At 42.6% G+C, this 17,868-nt stretch overlaps 3 protein-coding genes across 3 annotated transcripts; 1 reads left to right on the top strand and 2 right to left on the bottom strand.

Moving 5' to 3' along the window:
- Positions 1-91: 91 nt before the first annotated feature.
- gm2a (ganglioside GM2 activator) lies at positions 92-2,359 on the bottom strand. The gene is made up of 4 exons (XM_085905504.1): positions 2,141-2,359; positions 1,624-1,776; positions 947-1,129; positions 92-478 (listed from the first exon to the last, which is right to left on the bottom strand). The coding sequence occupies exons 1-4, from the start codon at positions 2,237-2,239 to the stop codon at positions 323-325; spliced, it is 591 nt and encodes a 196-aa protein (XP_085761630.1). The 5' UTR covers positions 2,240-2,359; the 3' UTR covers positions 92-322.
- Positions 2,360-2,720: 361 nt separating this feature from the next.
- On the bottom strand, positions 2,721-13,907 carry shtn3 (shootin 3). Its single transcript, XM_085901227.1, has 17 exons — positions 12,884-13,907; positions 11,481-11,541; positions 9,955-10,049; positions 9,057-9,237; positions 8,827-8,924; positions 8,644-8,725; positions 8,377-8,471; positions 7,651-7,797; positions 7,133-7,286; positions 6,818-7,004; positions 6,450-6,520; positions 6,147-6,244; positions 6,035-6,049; positions 5,903-5,965; positions 5,705-5,831; positions 4,708-4,990; positions 2,721-4,055 (listed from the first exon to the last, which is right to left on the bottom strand). Exons 1-17 carry the CDS (start codon positions 12,974-12,976, stop codon positions 3,926-3,928), a joined length of 1,980 nt encoding a protein of 659 aa, XP_085757353.1. The 5' UTR covers positions 12,977-13,907; the 3' UTR covers positions 2,721-3,925.
- On the top strand, positions 13,685-17,555 carry thoc3 (THO complex 3). Its single transcript, XM_085901240.1, has 6 exons — positions 13,685-13,917; positions 14,860-15,016; positions 15,250-15,454; positions 15,520-15,681; positions 16,010-16,110; positions 16,443-17,555. The coding sequence occupies exons 1-6, from the start codon at positions 13,738-13,740 to the stop codon at positions 16,601-16,603; spliced, it is 966 nt and encodes a 321-aa protein (XP_085757366.1). The 5' UTR covers positions 13,685-13,737; the 3' UTR covers positions 16,604-17,555.
- The last annotated feature ends 313 nt before the right edge of the window (positions 17,556-17,868 follow it).

Genomic DNA, 17,868 nt, shown 5'->3' with positions numbered 1-17,868 from the left:
ACATTCTCATTTTTCTGCCCTCTAGTGGACATAAAGTGTTAAGATTAATTTATCTGAATCTTTTTTTTTTTTTAAATAAATTATCAACAAATATTTTAATGTGGTCATATTTATTTTTAAAAAAAAACATCCATCTTTGAGTCACCAAATCCCACAAAAAATATCATAAATGGAGAAAAAAAAAGATTAGTCCAGACCAATTTTAAAACACATCTAATAATCCAATAAAACACAAAGTAGTCTTTATCGTTAATATACATAAACATAATCTCTGAAGCAAAGAAACATGCATTATTATTTATTGTAAAAGATGCTTGTATATTTATTCTGAGTGAAGAGACAGCGCTACCTTGAGGCAGCCCAGTTCCTCGTCACCACCACCCAGCACCCCCTGAAGACGATAATCTCCGTTTGTGAGCCACAATGGAACGTCCATGACCGGCAGGAAGAAGTCCGACTGAGGCAGAGCGTACGAGCCCTGACAACAATAAAAACAACATTTCTATTTAATACAGAGTTGCCGTTTAAATGTCTGTAAGGTCATTTACTCACAGGGCCTACTGACTTCCTGTTTCAGTCTTCACACTGATCGATTGTTGCGAATTAGACTTGTGATCGGTTGGAATACTGTTATTTGATATTTTACATTCTGCTTAGAGTGGCAAATGTAGAACAAAAATATAAGGAGTTCTTATTGGTGCATTTTCGGAGTCATTTTTAGAATAAATCACTCATTGATTTTTATCAGTGAGCCTGTGAGCTGCTGTTTTGGTTAGCAACCGAGTTGACAAGAGAAAAGAAATTCTCCATTGGCTTTAAATCTGCTGAGCAACAAGTGACATTCAAATCATTAAACGGGAAAGTTATAAGCATTTTGACATGACGATCGAATCCAGTTGAAGTGGAAGTGAGCATTCAGATTATGTACTGGTGTGGAGCCACTTACAGGTTTAAAGGGGCAGCGGCAGGGCAGTCCGTAGGTGTGCAGTGGTTCCGGGCAGTCTAGTCCAGGTGGTATCAGCTTATTCAAAATGTCACAAACGTCGGCATAGTGACAACTTCCCAGCTCATCCAAGCACGGAATTTTCACCCAAAAACCTGCCACCTCCTTCTCCAAAGTTACGTTCACCTGGCCAGGACACAGCAACATGCGCATGAGATTCCAGAAACTGCTGTCAGGATGTTTACAGGTGTTATTGTTCAAAGTCACATTTCAAAACATTCAACTTTGTATTGTGGCCATAGTTACCTTGACAACCTGCCACTTGTTAAATAATTTTACAGCACCATCATACAAGTGTCACATGAACTCTTGAGTAGATAACAACATGGCAGGCCTTAGGTGTCAAATTAGAAGTTGAAGACTAAATTAAGGTTAAGGTAGCATCAAGCCTGGGTTAGGAGGTGAACGTAGGGCCTTAAGAATGGGCTCAACTCTCGCAATAAATCTAAAACCCAAGTTCCCCCAAGGATGGATTTAGCTTGTAAGGCAACCAGGGGCATTTGAGCCTCATGAAAAAAATTACAAACAAACTGTGAGAAAAATCATTTCAAACCAATTGACTGAATACGCATTTGAGGAGGTCCACTTGGTGTGTGTATCTACGTTTGTCCAGTACTGACGTTCAGAGGGGCACGGAGCTCCACGGACGTGGATCCGGATGCAGATGCCGTCAGGTCTCCGGGGATGCTGATGGGATCCGGAGATACGCTAAGGGTCCTCATCACTGCCGCTGCGTCTGGTTTACCACAGTTCTTCCAAGCAAACCCTGATACCTACACACGGAAAGGCTATGGTTGAAATCAATACAATGAACACTCAGTTCGGTACATCGTCCAATGAGATTTTTAAAAAACGTGCTAAAAGACAATGTGGACTTTTGATTAAGCCATCAATCTGCTTCCAATTAGAAGAGCTAAATAAATAAATGAATGAATAATTTAATGATTAGATAGATGGATAGTTAAAAATATTGATAGATTGATTCATTGATAAATACATACATACATACATACATACATACATACATACATACATACATACATACATACATACATACATACATACATACATACATACATACATACATACATACATACATACATACATAAATAAATAAATAATTTGAGTTGTTCTCACTTGGACTTTGTTGATTCGCTTCCATTCGTGCTGCCCTTCCGTAAAAACTCCAACCCCCAGCATGCTCAGTATGACGAGAACCGTCAAAATGTTCTTCATGTTTGGGTCGTTAGGGTGAAAAAGAAAACAGAAATCAGCAAATAAAAAGAAAGTGGACAGCAAACGCTCGACAGCCCGTCAGCTGTTTACTTCCGTGTTTGACATTGTCACGCAGCCGAAAGTCATATGATCAGTCACGTGACGCTTGTCCTCGAATTTTTCACGTGCACGCTATTACATATTTTACATTAATATTAGGACAAACATCCATACCCAAAAATCTTTATTCTCAGTCAGTGGATTTTTTCCTTGTCGATTATTATTTTTCTTTTCAATGAGCCACAAATGAGCACTAAAATGGACCACTAGAGAGGAGCACTGTTCCGAGCTCAAAATTTTAAGTGTGTTATTTGCGCAGCATTTTCGAATGTCCTTATTTGGGATTAATGCAAACTGAAAATCGTGGGGACACCCAAATTTCTCTCCAAATATTTGCTTTCTTCTGTCAAACAAATGACACAAATTGTAGCTTGCATTGCAATTTATTTCAAGTGATGGTTTACATGAAAATGTATATTTAAAAAAAAAAACACTTCATATATTCATGTATTATCCCAAACGCACACACACACACATGACATCAAGAGTGACCCAAAATAAAGTGTAATTATTAAAAAATTGCAATGGTAGGAGGAGCCACGTGTGGGAGGCCTGCAGGAGGCCCCGATATGCATAGGAGGCTCTCGGCATATCCATACAAGACAAATTAATTTATAATCACTAAAATAATTTGCTGAGTGATTTCAATTACTCCCAATATAACAAAATCAAACGGTGGGAATGCAGACATTGTAGCAAGACTTAAGATGTCACTTTTTTACGATTACACATTAAGGTTCCAAACAAAGGTTAGAGTTTTCAAACAAGGAGTAGCAATTCAATCCTTACTTTAAACAAAGATAAAATATTGACATAAGGGCTTCTACTCTGGATTTAGGATTGTGAAGAAGGGTTCAGACTTTAGACTTGTTTTTCAAAGAACTGTTAGCGTTTCAAAATGGGCTTACTTAGCACAATCTAACACTAAGTGCACAGTTGTGCAACATAAAAAAGGTCAGCCTGCATCACACTCAAACCAAACATACCTCACATGATTTTTTTATTTTATCTAAGACATGAAAAGATAAAATATTTTTAAGGCCCTTTTTTCAAGACAGCATTTTTCCATTGGCCAGCGAGGGAAGGTGGGGGTGACATCAAGTTGTGATGTGATGTCTGATTATCGTGCTGACAAGAGTCATGAGTAATAGCAGCTTATCCCCCGTGCTTTTGTTTTGAACTGTGTGTCTGAATGTCAATGTCAGTTGTGATCTACCAGGAAGTAGTTAGCATGGTAAATAAAACAAGGTTAAGGTTATGAGACAGTGAGTGCATCTCCATGTAAGGAATGTGACTAATCAGGCTATCATTGTTAGCATGTTAAAAAAACAAAACATGTTTTTCTTGAATAAATGCACAGCAGTGTGTGGATTATATGTTTGTTTGTTTGTTTGTTTGTTTGTTTGTTTGTTTGTTTGTTTGTTTGTTTGTTTGTTTGTTTGTTTGTTCGCTAGCATATGAGCCTGCTAGCCCGAACCAGAGCGAACCTAACCTTATGTATTTGTTGTATAAATGGTACAGCGTCAGCGTCTGTGCATTGTTTGTCATTTAAACGTGCATATTAGGCAAACATCCTGAGAGCGCCCCCTAGTTGTTGCCCTCAGCGTGTTCACCATTCATGTTCCCCACAACAAAGATGGCGGCCTGCGCGTTCTCACTGAGATCAACACCGTTGGACCGGATAGGCGTTTTTGCTGTGTTGGCATCCATTGTGACACTGCGGAGCGAAAACAAGTTACAAGTTAATCATGGATTTTAGAATTAAATTGCGAAAGTGAAACACTCGTGACTTAATTAAAAGAGGCTTTACGTTCGCATCCAACAATGGCCTGAATTGTTTTGCACGAAGATTGTTTTATTTTAGAGGAAATGTAGCCAATGAAAAGCCATTTTGCAATCAGGTGAACGGCATCTCGGTATACAATTTGGAGCCATTGTTTTATTTTACAGAGAACTTTGGTACACTTAAAAATCCTTGTGGATGAAATGTGAAAAGTCTTCAACAACCTCAAAGACTGCAGTTGCCTCCAATCTCCTTGATTATATTACTCTGACCTAGATGACTGACAATCTGCAGCATAGGTGTCAAACTTGAGGTCTGGGGGCCAGCTACGAATCAGCAAAGACAGACTTCATGTGTCAATGCAAAAATTTGAAATATTGCTAGCAATTTATTAGGTGTCTGAACAGTTTTTACTAGTCTCAAAACTAGTTACATCAGTTTGTTGTGTACCCTATGCTGTATAAGGCGTCATAATGGCCCTTGGAAGGAATCTACGACAATGATGCGGCCCGTGACAAAAATAAATTTGACACCACTTGGTCTAAAAAAAATCATTATTTGTTAACGACACGCTTTGGTCAACCACCTGTGCTCGCAGCCGTTTTCGCCAAGCGGGTCAGCCGTTTCATTTTCCCACACGGAGGAGCCAGATCGTCTTTCCCGCCAGTTTCCCGGTTTGTCCGGGCTGCTCTTCCTCGCCACCACAGGTCCAGGAGCGGAGCCTCGTCTCTCCCCAACCGCCCGTGGGTCCACCGTGGGGTTGGATGTTGTGACAGAACCGTCCGGGTCTTTTCCCGACTCGCTGCTGGTGCGTCTCCCGTTCAGACTCTCGCAGGACGACACGTGACTCATATGACCGTCGCGCTCATCTGACCGGGAGAAATGTTTACACGGCATGAACGTTTGCAGTCAATTACTACGTGACAACGAGAGCCAGTGAATCAACAATAACACGAGTGTCTAGAATCTTCTTGAACGTGACATTATGAGAGTTCTGAGACTCAAAAGCAGCATCAGAGCACAGTCGACTACATTAAAAAATCTGAGAGAGTCAGTTAAGAGAGCCTAAAAACTAAATATACATGTCAAATAGCCAATAAAGATGTATTTGCATTTTCAATCGTTTGAATGTACCGCTCTAATAATTTATAGAGTGAATGAGCAAGCAGGGGTCGGTTCGAACATGAAAACGTCGATGAAACAATGACATGACGCGACTTTGGTCGCCCTCTACTGAGAACGTGCTGACACCGCAGGTCACATGACATGGCCTGAAGCGTGAAACGAGTGTGAAGCTAGCGTGCTTAATTGTCAACGTGACGCCGGCGGGACTTTGTTTCAACCCGCCAGTCGGGTCAATGAGCTCCATGAACAAAACTGATTAAAGCTCGCTCAATACATTGAACATCACTGTTCACGTGTAATGAGAGACTCAACGATGACACGGAGCAAATTTCAATGAACTACAACATGAGAGCCAAGGGAGTCAAGAACAATATGAGAGCCTACAGAGTCAAGTACGACACGAGAACCTGGCCCTCGAGAGTTAAACAGTAAATCCCAGTCATTTGAAGCGGTTGTACCTCCAGATCCGGCCTCTCCTGCCTTATTGCGCCTTCTTCTCAGGATAACTTCCAGCTCGCTGTCCTTCCTCCCTGTTGGCGATGGCGCCTCCTGAGAGCCTCTGCTAGGACTGCGTTTCACCGTCTCCTGGAGATGGAGACAAAGCGGCTAGTTTGTAGCCGTTTATATGTGAGCTTGTATGCGTGAATGCGTTCTACCAGAATGCCTTTGAGTTCATCCATGGCGCTCTCCTGAGATTTCTCCTCGCTGGCTGGAGGTTGCTGATCAACAGAAGAAACAACAATTTGCAACTTGACCTATTTACCATCTGCATTTGTCAATGTACTCACTTTGACAGCAACTCTCTGTTTGAATTTGAGGGAAGACAAAACGACCATACATGAATGTTGGACAGAAAACGTTAGCATCTCAGAAAGTCTCAGAAATGACAGAACTACAAACCTTGCTGTCCTGACTTTTAACAGGCCGCAGCACCACGCCATGTTTGATTCGCTCCATCATCTCATTGACAGCCTTCACCTTCACGGCGTCATCAGATGCTAAAAAGACATTCAGACGTTTGCTACCATGTTCAATTGAGCTCATCAGCATTGTCAGCAGAAGCTAAAAAGACCTTGAAATTAGTTAATGCGCTAACATTGCTCGTGTCATCATCAGACAGTAAAAAAAAAAAAAAAACTAGACACTAGCACATCCTAGCTAGTAGTTAGCTTGTTACCAAACAAATAGAAAGATGGGCGCTACCTGCTGGTTGCTCCATCTTCAGAGACGTTTTGGAACCTTTGGACGTCTTCCTCATGATGGCGATTAGAGAACTGGAAAAGTATATTTGAATGACACTTGATTGTCACTTTGGAAACACGTTATGTCCAGCTTCTGTTTCAAATGATCAGCTCATCAGCAAGCTCAGTACGAGCCTGGTAATGATTTGAATCTGGTGTGGTGGTGGTGGTGGTGGTGGAGAGAAACATCTAAAAACATGCAGGACCAGAGTTTGTTTTCTGTTGCCTAGATTTTAAATTAAAGCATGAGTTTTGATCAAATCAAATATAACATGAGAGCCTGAGTGTCAACTATTCCTTAACATTTAGCTCATCGCGGGTGCTCCTCACCTGAGGGGGTTGCATCTGGATGGGGGAGGCGGAGGTGGGGGAGGAGGCGGCGGGGGTGGCGGGGGCGGCGGTTGAGGAAGGGGCGCTGGGGGCGGGGCCACCTCGGATGCCATGGGACCAGGAGGGGGAGGAGGCGGAGGAGGGGGTGTTGTGGAGGTAGTCATGGTGACCCTCTGAAGCAGCTGGACTGCGGACGAGAACAAGAAGATGACATCTGCTATTGGAAATAATTGGCATAGTCATTTAGAAGATGGAACACAGGACATAACAATATAGAAGATGATGAAGGAGGGATGGGTTGGGATGTTAGTATACTTTGCATTTGTAGCTGTTGGTTATGCTTCTCCGCCTGTTCAAGTCGTCCCTCCACATCTTTCTTCTCCTCCTCCAGCAGATCCACTTGTCTGTGCAGACTTTCCAGGTTCTTCTTCGCGATGCTGTCGTCCAGCTCGGCCTGCAGCTCGCTCACCTAAATACACAGATAGGTGGTCAGGACGGCTTGCTCGTAAATCGCACGGCACCAATTGACCGATCATGTACATCTAAAGATGATTTCGTTTTCAATGACGTTAAGAAGCGCGTTTTTGGAACGTGGGAGAACCCGGAGAGACCCTACAAGTCTCCACAGCCATGTTCACGAGGACATGTGAACTTTAGTTTCTCAGAAGCACTTTAAACAGTGTCAGGTGTGTTCTGCCTCCCATTTAACATCATTGATCAACTCAGCCAGATTTCTCATTGACAAGAGGGTGTGCAAACATACGCAACCACATTATCTCACTTGTTTATGGCGCACATCAAGACTTGGACACAAAAGTACTGTTGATCAATACCTGTCGCTGATGCTGCAGCCGCTCCTCCTCCAGCTTCTTGGTGAGGGCAGCGACCTCTTCCAAGGCGCTGAGCAGCTGCAGGGTCGGCTCAGCGCTCTGCAGTAGCAGGGCGCTCTGACGATTGGCCTCCTTCTGCTTCACCAGCATCTGCGGCAAACACACACACACACACACACGAAGCAACAGTAGCAAGATGTGAGCAGAAGTTTGCTCCTTGCGGCTAGCCTGCAGATGAACTGTTTGAGACCGGCACATTCTTGCCATCATTTAACGCAAAACAATGACATCATATTTTTACAGAATTTGCTACATTACTGTAATATTATCTATGTGTTGCTCCACTTATTGTATTTAAACACCTCAAATGATGATAGAACTGAAAAGTGGATGCTGGTTTTGTTAGCCCATCTATGGAATTTCACATTATGTGTTAGCATTAAGCTAGCAGAGGTTTTGGGGTAATTTTAAAGACACAACATATAATTCTTCAAAACACATGGCGGTCATATCTCCAAGCAAAGAAAAAAAAAATCTGCCAAACTCGGCTGACTCGTATCGCAAAGTGCCACTGCAAATTATGCAAATTTGCCATATTGTGATGTCACAATGAGGCAGAAGTACACAAGATGTATTTTCACAAATAGTCAGCTAATTAGAGATTCGCTTGGTTGTTTAATTTCACACGTCTGTGGCATTTTCTTTTTGTGCTTTTGGTGTTTTTCTGACCTGGTGCGCGTACGTCTCGGCTTTGACGCGAAGGCTCTGCTCCAAGTCCAGTTGCTCCTTCATGTCCTCGTACTCCTGCGTCGCCATTTCTGACACTGCCCACGCACACAAAATTCGCCATTTAGTAGAGAAATTTGATGGGTCTCCTCAAGACTGAGCATGCCTACCAAATATTGTGTTGCGAAACCCATAAAATACTTTAGCCCCCCTGATTTCCACAACAACCGTATTAAATGATTAAAAACATTCAGCCGCCAGGTTACTCACCTCTATTGAAGCTCTCGATGGTTTTGCTGTGCCTCTCGACGACGTGGCGGAGGTCCTTCGCATCTTTTTCATCTCGCACTGACTGCCGTCCGTCATCGTCCGTTGTTTCAACATCAAAAAACAAACTATTCTATTATGTTGGAGCAAAAAAAAAGTCAGTGAGAAGGCGGAAAAGAGGACGACCTTGTCGATGAGCTCCTCGATCCTTCTCCGTTGGTCGTCAATTTGGCACAGGAATTTCTTTTTCTCCTCCAACAAGCTGCTCACCGCCTCGCGTAACTCTGAACACACACACACACACACACATCTATTGTCATCTCATTCCACTTTTTGTGTCCCGATACTTTTATCCACATTTGATGACTTCTTCACGTAATTTTGTCTAATTTGCTTTTGATGATCCTGCATTTCACCTTTGACCTGCTGCCGGTATTGCTCAAAGGTGTCGGGCGCTGGGTCATTAATGTCGTAGGCTGTCTCGCCATCGCTGGTCTCCATAGCGACACCGTCGGAGCTACTGGGAAGTGGCTCATCAACACATGACGCCCGTGACGTCAGGCTTAGGTACTTCAATTTCCTGTTCTCGCTGTTCAGCTGTCGGAGGGGTGGCACATCATATGTGTCGATCAATGTGACAACATTTGCGTTCATTCCAATTGCTCTAATGACATGATGATGCCGTTTACAGCCACGAGGGACCAAATTTGAACGGTATCGAGCACATTTTCTGCAGCGACAGTTATAATGCACGTCAGTCTACTGGATTTTTTTCTTAATATTGAGTAACCAAAATTTATTATTAGTTTACCTCATCCAATAATTGGATTAATTTGGAATAATATTATATAATGACAGAAATAAACATGAATCATTTATGTATGTTTTTTAAAATGTATGTATCACATTAATCAACATTTTTATTGATACATTCAGTCAAATCAATTTTACACAAGCCTTTTTCTTTTCAATTTAGCATTTAAGCATATTGTATGAATGTTAAATTTTATTAAATTATTTGTCCAATTAAATATGTACTTAAAAAATAATTTGAAATTAATGAATAGTCTTATTCCACTTACTCGTTTTAATAACAATTTTGTTCAAGCTTAATCTACAAATGGCCTTGAGCACAAAAATATGCCCATCCCTGATCTCACATCTGGGAAGGTGCAAGTGCCGAATGTTGCGGGATGCGTTTTTTTTCTTTTTTTTTTTTTTGCTGACACAGCAGAAGATGTCATGCTCATTGTGCCGACTCATGCAAAGAGCAGATAATCCCCTTGAGGATTATTGCAGGCAGGGTGGGCAAACCTTGGTGGCGAGCGCCTCTGCATTCTCCCGACACGACTTTTCGATCTCCAGCTGAGTCTGCAGAATGCTCACCTCCTCAATCACCATCTGAGACACTACCACACACACACGCACACGACATCTGACACGTTGTGGATATTGTTTCATACTCAGCTGTGATCATGCAAGGTTCTCTTCTGTTTGACCAAATTTTATCGTTTTGGATTGATACGGAATTTGGAATGCATGGAATTTGCAAGTTTAGTCAAATTTGCATGTGCGGCAGCTTTACAAGGATGTTTTTCTGTTACCTTCTTTGCATTGCTGTTGTGCCATGAAAGAAAGTGTTTTGGAGTGTTCAGTGTTGACCAATCAGAGCACAGAGGATTTACAGTGGGGTGGGGCCTTAAAGATCCATTCATCTGAGTTTTGAAAAAATTATATTTTGTTTACGATTTCTTTCACATTAAAGATATAGGATGAAAATCAGTAGAGAAAGTTTATTTGTTCCATGACCAAAAAAAAAAAAAAAAGTCATTGTGACTTTCATTTGGACGTCATTTATTCATGCGCAAATGGCGGTGCAAAGCACCACCATGGTACTGTTAGTACCGTAAATTATTCAACTCTTCTAACCTAAATAATTCAGCACACAAGAAGAGGAGCGGGATGAGCATCCACTTGAGGTATTTTCACAAAAGAGACCTTATAACTTGGCAAAGGTCACACAGGGGTTTGATGCTTTAGAAAAAAAAGAAAATAATAATTTTGACATTGACAGAACATTGATTGGAATGTTTACAGAAAAAAATAACTGTTGTTCTTAATTTTGTCCAGTGGAGAGTGGACTCACAAGCACTTAGAAGACCTTGTGAAATTCATGCACTTATATAATATATTAAGATTATACTTGAATTTGAAATCCAATAATAGCCACAGTTTACGTCAAGAAATGTAATAGAATTGTCTTGATGTGATTTACACAACTTGTAATGTCCAATTCTTACATAGAAATCATACTTTATCCACACAAAAATGCACCACAAAGTCATAAATACATTTTGGTAGCAGCAAATTATTCATGTGTTCTACGTATGAATATAAATGATACATACGTGAAGAAATTGCATCTTCATAGCAATATGAGAGGAGTAACATGGATACAGTTCAGCATTTGTATAGGCTATTGTTACGAGTATCGAGTGTTTGAGAATACGGCTGATAACGGTCCGATACTGATACATGGCACTCGTCCATCCCTAATTATTATTAAGGGAACAAAAGTATTGATGCGTATATACTGACCTGTGTGGATTGTCATGACAAGAATGGCAACGAGCGAATGCCTGCGACTGACACGTTAAACTTGCGGTTGTCGTGATAACCGCACTCCAGAGTCCCGCCCACTCTTTAGGTGTATGTGCTATGGTGTCAACTATTCAAGGCAGAATGTGTGTGTGTGTGTGTTTGTGTAGTTGCTTTTAGCCTAGCATGTTAGCATTGAAGGTGAGATGAGTTGGGGGTGATTTTGGGGGAGTGAAACTCACCCCTCTTGATGTGCTGGAGTTGTCTCTCAGCCTCATCCCTCTGCTCTGTCAGTCTGTTCCGCTGAGGGATGCAAGCGTTACACAATGTTACGCATCATTACACAAGAATACACGTTACAAAATGCCAGACAACAATGTGCTAATTCCCGAACAGCTCTATTACAACTTTTGTTCTGAACTGCTCACAACTTATGCATCATAATGTTGTTGTTGTTGTGTTGGGGTATGTAACATGATGGTGCACAACATTCATTACGCGGTGCTACAGAAGGTTATCTCCTGCTTTAGCCTAGCAGCGAAATGTGAGTGTATGCTAACCTGTTGGTGTGACGCTATTCCAAGCTGACAGCACCACAGGGGAGGTGAAACATTCTCATTTAAATTCACTTGCTGCCCCCCCCTTCCACACACACGTCAGCAACTGCAGGAAGCGCTTGGCCCACTTTGTAGGACTCATCTACCTGCAGCCTTTCACATTGATGGCTAGCATTAGCAGCCCTCAAGAAGGCGATAAGAAACATGTTACCCACACTCGAGGTTACATTCACGATTCCAAGCATTCAGGATATCAGAAACATGGAGGATAATGAATTTGAGAGACTGCCTTATTTTCCGGGAAACGTTTAACTTTTGGTACAAACATTCAACATTACAAACATTTATTGTTTCAAACTTTGAATGTCAGAACTGTTACAAACGTGAAATTCTGCAAACACCAGGGTTAAAGATTACAAACAATAAACCAACATTTGATGGTGACAACATTCAATGTACTTTGTAACATTTGAAGTTACGAACATGAAACACCTTTACAAACATCAAACTTTAAATACTAAATGCATTCAATGTAAAAAATAATAGAGCAGGAGAAAGAACCTGCAATTGTAGCCAATTAAAGTAAAAGTGAAATATGACACTCCATGCTATGGTTAGTGGTCACTTGAGGTAGTACTAGTAACGCTTAGATCTCCTTTGTATTTTGAAAATTTAATGATGGAATAATCTTAGAATAAAATGTACCGATTTAGGAAAGGTCAGGGACCTATGGTTACATAGATTTATTTTTAAGCAATGTTGCAAAATGTGAAACGAGTTAAAATTGCTGCCTTGGTAGTTCTAGTTTTGATACACTGAATTTAGTTCATTTGTGATACAAAAGGTTTGCATACCGTTTATCTGTGTGTAAATGTACTGAGTGGACACATTAATTTAGGGAGGGGTCCTGAAAGCCAGAAGAAAAAAAAAGCCGGCCGGTGAAATCCTAAATCCCAACATGAAATCATCCTCCAACGCTAAACACACCACATTTTTACTTCACACACGTGAGATGGCTTTCGTTTGAAGCCATTACCAGATTTTTATCTGATGAATGAATGACTGAATGAATGATTTGTTGCTTTTACCTCCGTCTGCATGTGCGCGTCCTTCTCCTGCTGCTTCTCTTTCTCCTCCTCTTCGCATCCTTCCACCGGCGACGACGATGAGCAGGAAAGCATTGATTGATTGCCTTATTTTTAGATACAGCAAAATAAAAATCCAAGACTTGGATGATGTGTAGTATGAAAGTGTTAAAATAAGCTCGGTTCCGCCGCTCCAGATGTCATTATTTGTTCTCGTGGAGGAGGGATGAGGAGACTCCCAGGACCGCTGCAGCTGGCAAACAGGACCCCCCCTTCCACGCACATGCGCAGGCACGCATACGTACACGGACGCGCGCGCGCACGCACACAGACGCACGCATGCGCACACTTACTCTGCTCCCTTGCCCTTCTGACATCATCACTAACCTCCCCCTTTTTTCCTCATCCTCGAATGTTGAAGTATCCAGCAATTGTTTATTTTTAGTCTTTTATGTTGTCACTATAAATCTACAATAGAATAATATCAGTTTATTTCAACGTTTCAATCATGAGAACGATAATAAAAAAAACGACTGATAGATGATAGCAGTAGTAGCAGTAGTAGTAAGAAAACTCATGTTATAAGACGATTAATTAAACAATCGTTCTGTTAAAAAAAAACATTACTTTTAAGTGGATGGATAAACAGATCGACTAAAAATAAAACTATATGAAACAGATTAGGATATTGCTAATACTCTTTTGTACAACAAACAGAAGGATACATGTTAATTAAGTCATAATGATAATTTGTTGCCAGTGCTGAGGATGTATGCGTTGACTCTCCGCTGCGTCAGGGGGTGCTCAAACTTAAAATGCCACTCGAACACTTCCTGTTTCCTCTACCGTAAACCAAAATGGCGTCGCGCTACTTTCAAACGATGCAGGAGACTTTCAAAACGAACAACAAAAGTCGCGAGTTCCCAGCGCATTCAGCCAAAATCCACTCGGTGGCGTGGAGCTGTGATGGCAGGAGACTGGCGTCGGGATCTGTCGACAAGACCGCCAGCGTTTTTGTCCTGGAAAAAGACAGACTGGTGAGTTCGGCCTCGGCCACCGTGGCGGGCTTAATGAAAGCAACCAAAACCAGACCAGACACTACTTACTGAAACGTTTATATTTATTGCCTTCGTATTTATCATCGGCCATGGTAAATTTACCTGCCTAAAACATTCGACACATTTTAAAACTATTGACAAGTGGAATAAATTTCTTTAACTAGTCGTCGTGCGTACGTTAATTCTTCCGGTGTTACGGTTCGACTCGCTTCCATGTTAACTGGCTTAAGCCAGTTCAGTAATCTTGTGTTTCGTGACAGCAGATTCGTTCGTCACAAGCAACATGGAAATTGTCGGACTACAAAATTGTTCCTCAATAAACACGTGGAAAAAAAACGTCTCGTTTTAATTTTCGACTGGCTGTACGAAATTGGAAAAGTAAAAATGTAAAAAATAAAATAAAAAATATAGTAGAAAGCGGGATTCGAACTCCTGACGCAAAGTAATAAAAACCTATCAAAGAGCCGGTCACTTAACTGCTATGCTACAATACCCTTAGTTAGATAGTGATAAATGACATTCACAATTAAAACCAATATATCCAGCGAGGGTACGAGTTGATCTGGTGCCTAGGATGTATACAAGCCCGTGTTAACTGGCTCCTCTGAAGCAACTTGGCATGGTCGGTGGCCAGGCTTCACGGCATCCTTGCAGTAGGGGATGAGACTATCAACTTTTCAGATATATCAGGAATGGGCTAAAGGAACGTTTCACCGCTGAAAAGATACATTTGCACAGCCAAGAATCAAATGTAAGATTATGCGACTTTGCCCTAAATCATTCCGTCGAGTGCCGTGCGCGTCAACAGACAAAAGTCTCGTGATTAGCTGATTTTTTTTGGAATGGAGTTTTTTTACCACTGAGTCAATGACGCCGATAAACACGCAAACGCTCCGTCATGTCGCGCGTTTGTTTGTACAGGTGAAGGAAAACAACTACCGTGGGCACAGCGACAGCGTGGATCAGCTGTGCTGGCACCCCACCAACCCGGACCTCTTTGTGACTGCGTCGGGTGACAAGAGTGTCCGAATCTGGGACGTGCGCACCACCAAGTGCACGGCAGTCGTCAACACCAAAGGTTGGCAAAAGCGACAGCAATACAAAAGCACGATATGAAGTTTCTGTTGAACCCTAACTTGAACTTTACCAATGATCTGATTTGTCAACTTAGAGCCAAAATAATCATATGTGTGTGGGAAGTCGTTGAGCAAAATAATTGTTTGTGGCAGCACTATTGTGATTCTAACTGTCAGTTGAAGCCATTGAAAGCCATTTTGTCCATGAAAAAAAAAAAACTTTCTCCCACCACAGGTGAGAACCTCAACATCTGTTGGAGTCCGGACGGTCAGACGGTCGCCGTGGGCAACAAGGAAGACGTGGTCACCTTCATAGACGCCAAAACACACAAGACCAAAGCCGAGGAGAAGTTTAAGTTCGAGGTGAACGAGATCTCCTGGAACAACGACAACGACATGTTCTTCCTCACCAATGGCAACGGCTGCATCATCATCCTCAGGTGAGTGGCACAAACGAGACTCGGTCTGTCGGTCGGACTTGGCTCTTAACGCGCTGTCGTTGTAGCTACCCTGAGCTGAAGACCATTCAGTCCATCAACGCGCACCCATCCAACTGCATCTGCATCAAATTCGACCCAACGGGCAAATACTTTGCCACGGGCAGCAACGACGCGCTGGTCAGCCTCTGGGACTTGAGCGAGTTGGTCTGCGTGCGCTGCTTTTCCAGGTGGGTTGGGACGAATTTGTTTCAATATCTTTATTCCATTTTAAATCCACAATTTTGTCTCAAACGACAAAGAAGAAATCCAGAAAACCAAATGTCAATTTATTGAACGAATGTAACCTGACTGACGTATTCTCGGACCGTTAGGTAATCTCACATGTTGAAATGTATTCAGAATGTAATTGAACAAGTATCATCCAGAATTGCTGACATAATCCAGAACAATCTTGCGTCATTCAACCCACGGTGATGCGTGGAACGTGATCTTGCTTGTGCCCTGTAACCTCAAGTGTGATTTGTAATGTAGTTGCGTTTCCAAACGTGATGGCAGGTTGGACTGGCCCGTGAGGACACTGAGCTTCAGTCACGACGGCAAGATGCTGGCGTCGGCGTCCGAGGACCACTTCATCGACATCGCCGAGGTGGAAACAGGTTGGTATATCACCCCAAGCAGACGTGCTAACTTCTTCTGTGACACAAGAAAGTCCACTTTTGTTCATCAATTTGTGTTGGTTCTGTGTTGAAGCCTCATCTAAAACTTATAAAATACAAATGTCCTGTTTGACCGAATGTTTGCTAGCCTAGCGTTTTTTTGCAGCCGACTGATGTGTTTAACCCGGCTTGTAGAAACGCCGATAATCAGTCCAGCCCTACCCTCGACCGTCAATAATCGCCATGGCCCCTGGATAAAACTCTTGGGCCTTGCTTTGCAACGTGCGGAAAATGTGAAGTTTAAATCGAGTGTGTTTGCGTGCGTTGGACAGGCGCGAAGCTGTGGGAGGTGCAGTGCTCGCCTACGTTCACGGTGGCCTGGCACCCCAAGCGCCACCTGCTGGCCTACTCCTGCGACGACAAGGACGACAAATATGACAACAGCCGCGAGGCGGGAACCGTCAAACTCTTTGGCCTCCCCAACGACTCCTGACGTGACCCCCGACCGCCAAACGGCCAATGGAAAGCCCTTCATCGCAATGTTTTTTTTCCCCCCCACTACCTTTGCCCTCTTTTTACCTTTTAGTTCTAGCTGGCACACAAAGTCCACACTCCTACAACAGTTGCGTCGTCACACTGGTCAGGTGGATTTTATGATTGCTGCCACTTGTGGCCTACGAGGACAACTGCAGCTCCCGTCTTTTGGGGGCATGAGTTGAACTGTGTGCTGCTGTCCTGCTAGTAACATTTTCAAATGTCAACCAATTGCAGCCAAGGCCATTGTTATACTACTGCGGCCGTCCCTTACTCGCTATGCGTGCTACTGCCGCGTGACACAAGCATACTGGTTGGCTCTGGGAGTGTGTTTGATGGCAGCAGAGTACTTCACCAGTATGGTCGAGTTGCACGTTAGCAGGTGGGAAGTGGCACAGGTGGTCGGAGAAACGCTCACAACTGAGGCCTAAGCTGTAACGTGGCACATTCAGGCAATCGGTAAATATCCAGACGGAAGACTGTCTGTCGTTCTACAGTAATTCCATTGGCACCCATCTCACGCATCTTCCAGAAGACTGGTTCAATCTAAGAACGTGGCTTTCAGCACACTGTGGTAGCACACTACAGACCAAAGATCTCTTCCATGCGACGGAAGTTAAGCCTGCCACTCAAGTCCATCAACAGCCATTTGCGAGAGAGGATTTTTCGTCATGAACCGTGCAAGCTGAAAGATCGAATGACTTTATGCACATCTCCATCAATGGGGTATCTGTCGTATCGTTTTGTCCTGAGACCGCAATTAATTTCTGGATGTTGAGCACAGAGGCTGTGGTGTGCACCACGCAGACTCGCGGAGCGTTTGACTATGTGGCTTAATGTCTCGTAGACATTTTCAAAAACATTATACATTGGATTCAAATTAAAATGAACTGGTACTGTCCCGTTGACATAATAATGCAAAGATGTGTTGTCCACAGCCTGCATGCCCCCTTTGCCCTAAACAGCGCTGACAGCAGCTACAACGTGCCAGAATCTTCTGCTGGGCTAAACCAGAAGACAGTCATCTTGAGGGTCTTGGTTGTGATGCCCCAAACATACAGTTGTTAAAGCCTACAAAATGGAGGACTCCTTTTAAATTCTATCAAAATATGCATTTATATGAGTTAGAACAACTATTTTAAAAAAAAATGGCCTACTGATAGACATTGCAAGACATTCATATTCCACACAAACCAGAAAAGAAAAACAGTAAGCAGAATGGCA

Source organism: Syngnathus leptorhynchus, chromosome 2 (genome assembly GCF_054491065.1).
Source record: "Syngnathus leptorhynchus isolate UIUO chromosome 2, UIUO_Slep, whole genome shotgun sequence".
NCBI lineage: Eukaryota > Metazoa > Chordata > Actinopteri > Syngnathiformes > Syngnathidae > Syngnathus > Syngnathus leptorhynchus.
This window is presented reverse-complemented; position numbering and strand designations above follow the sequence as displayed.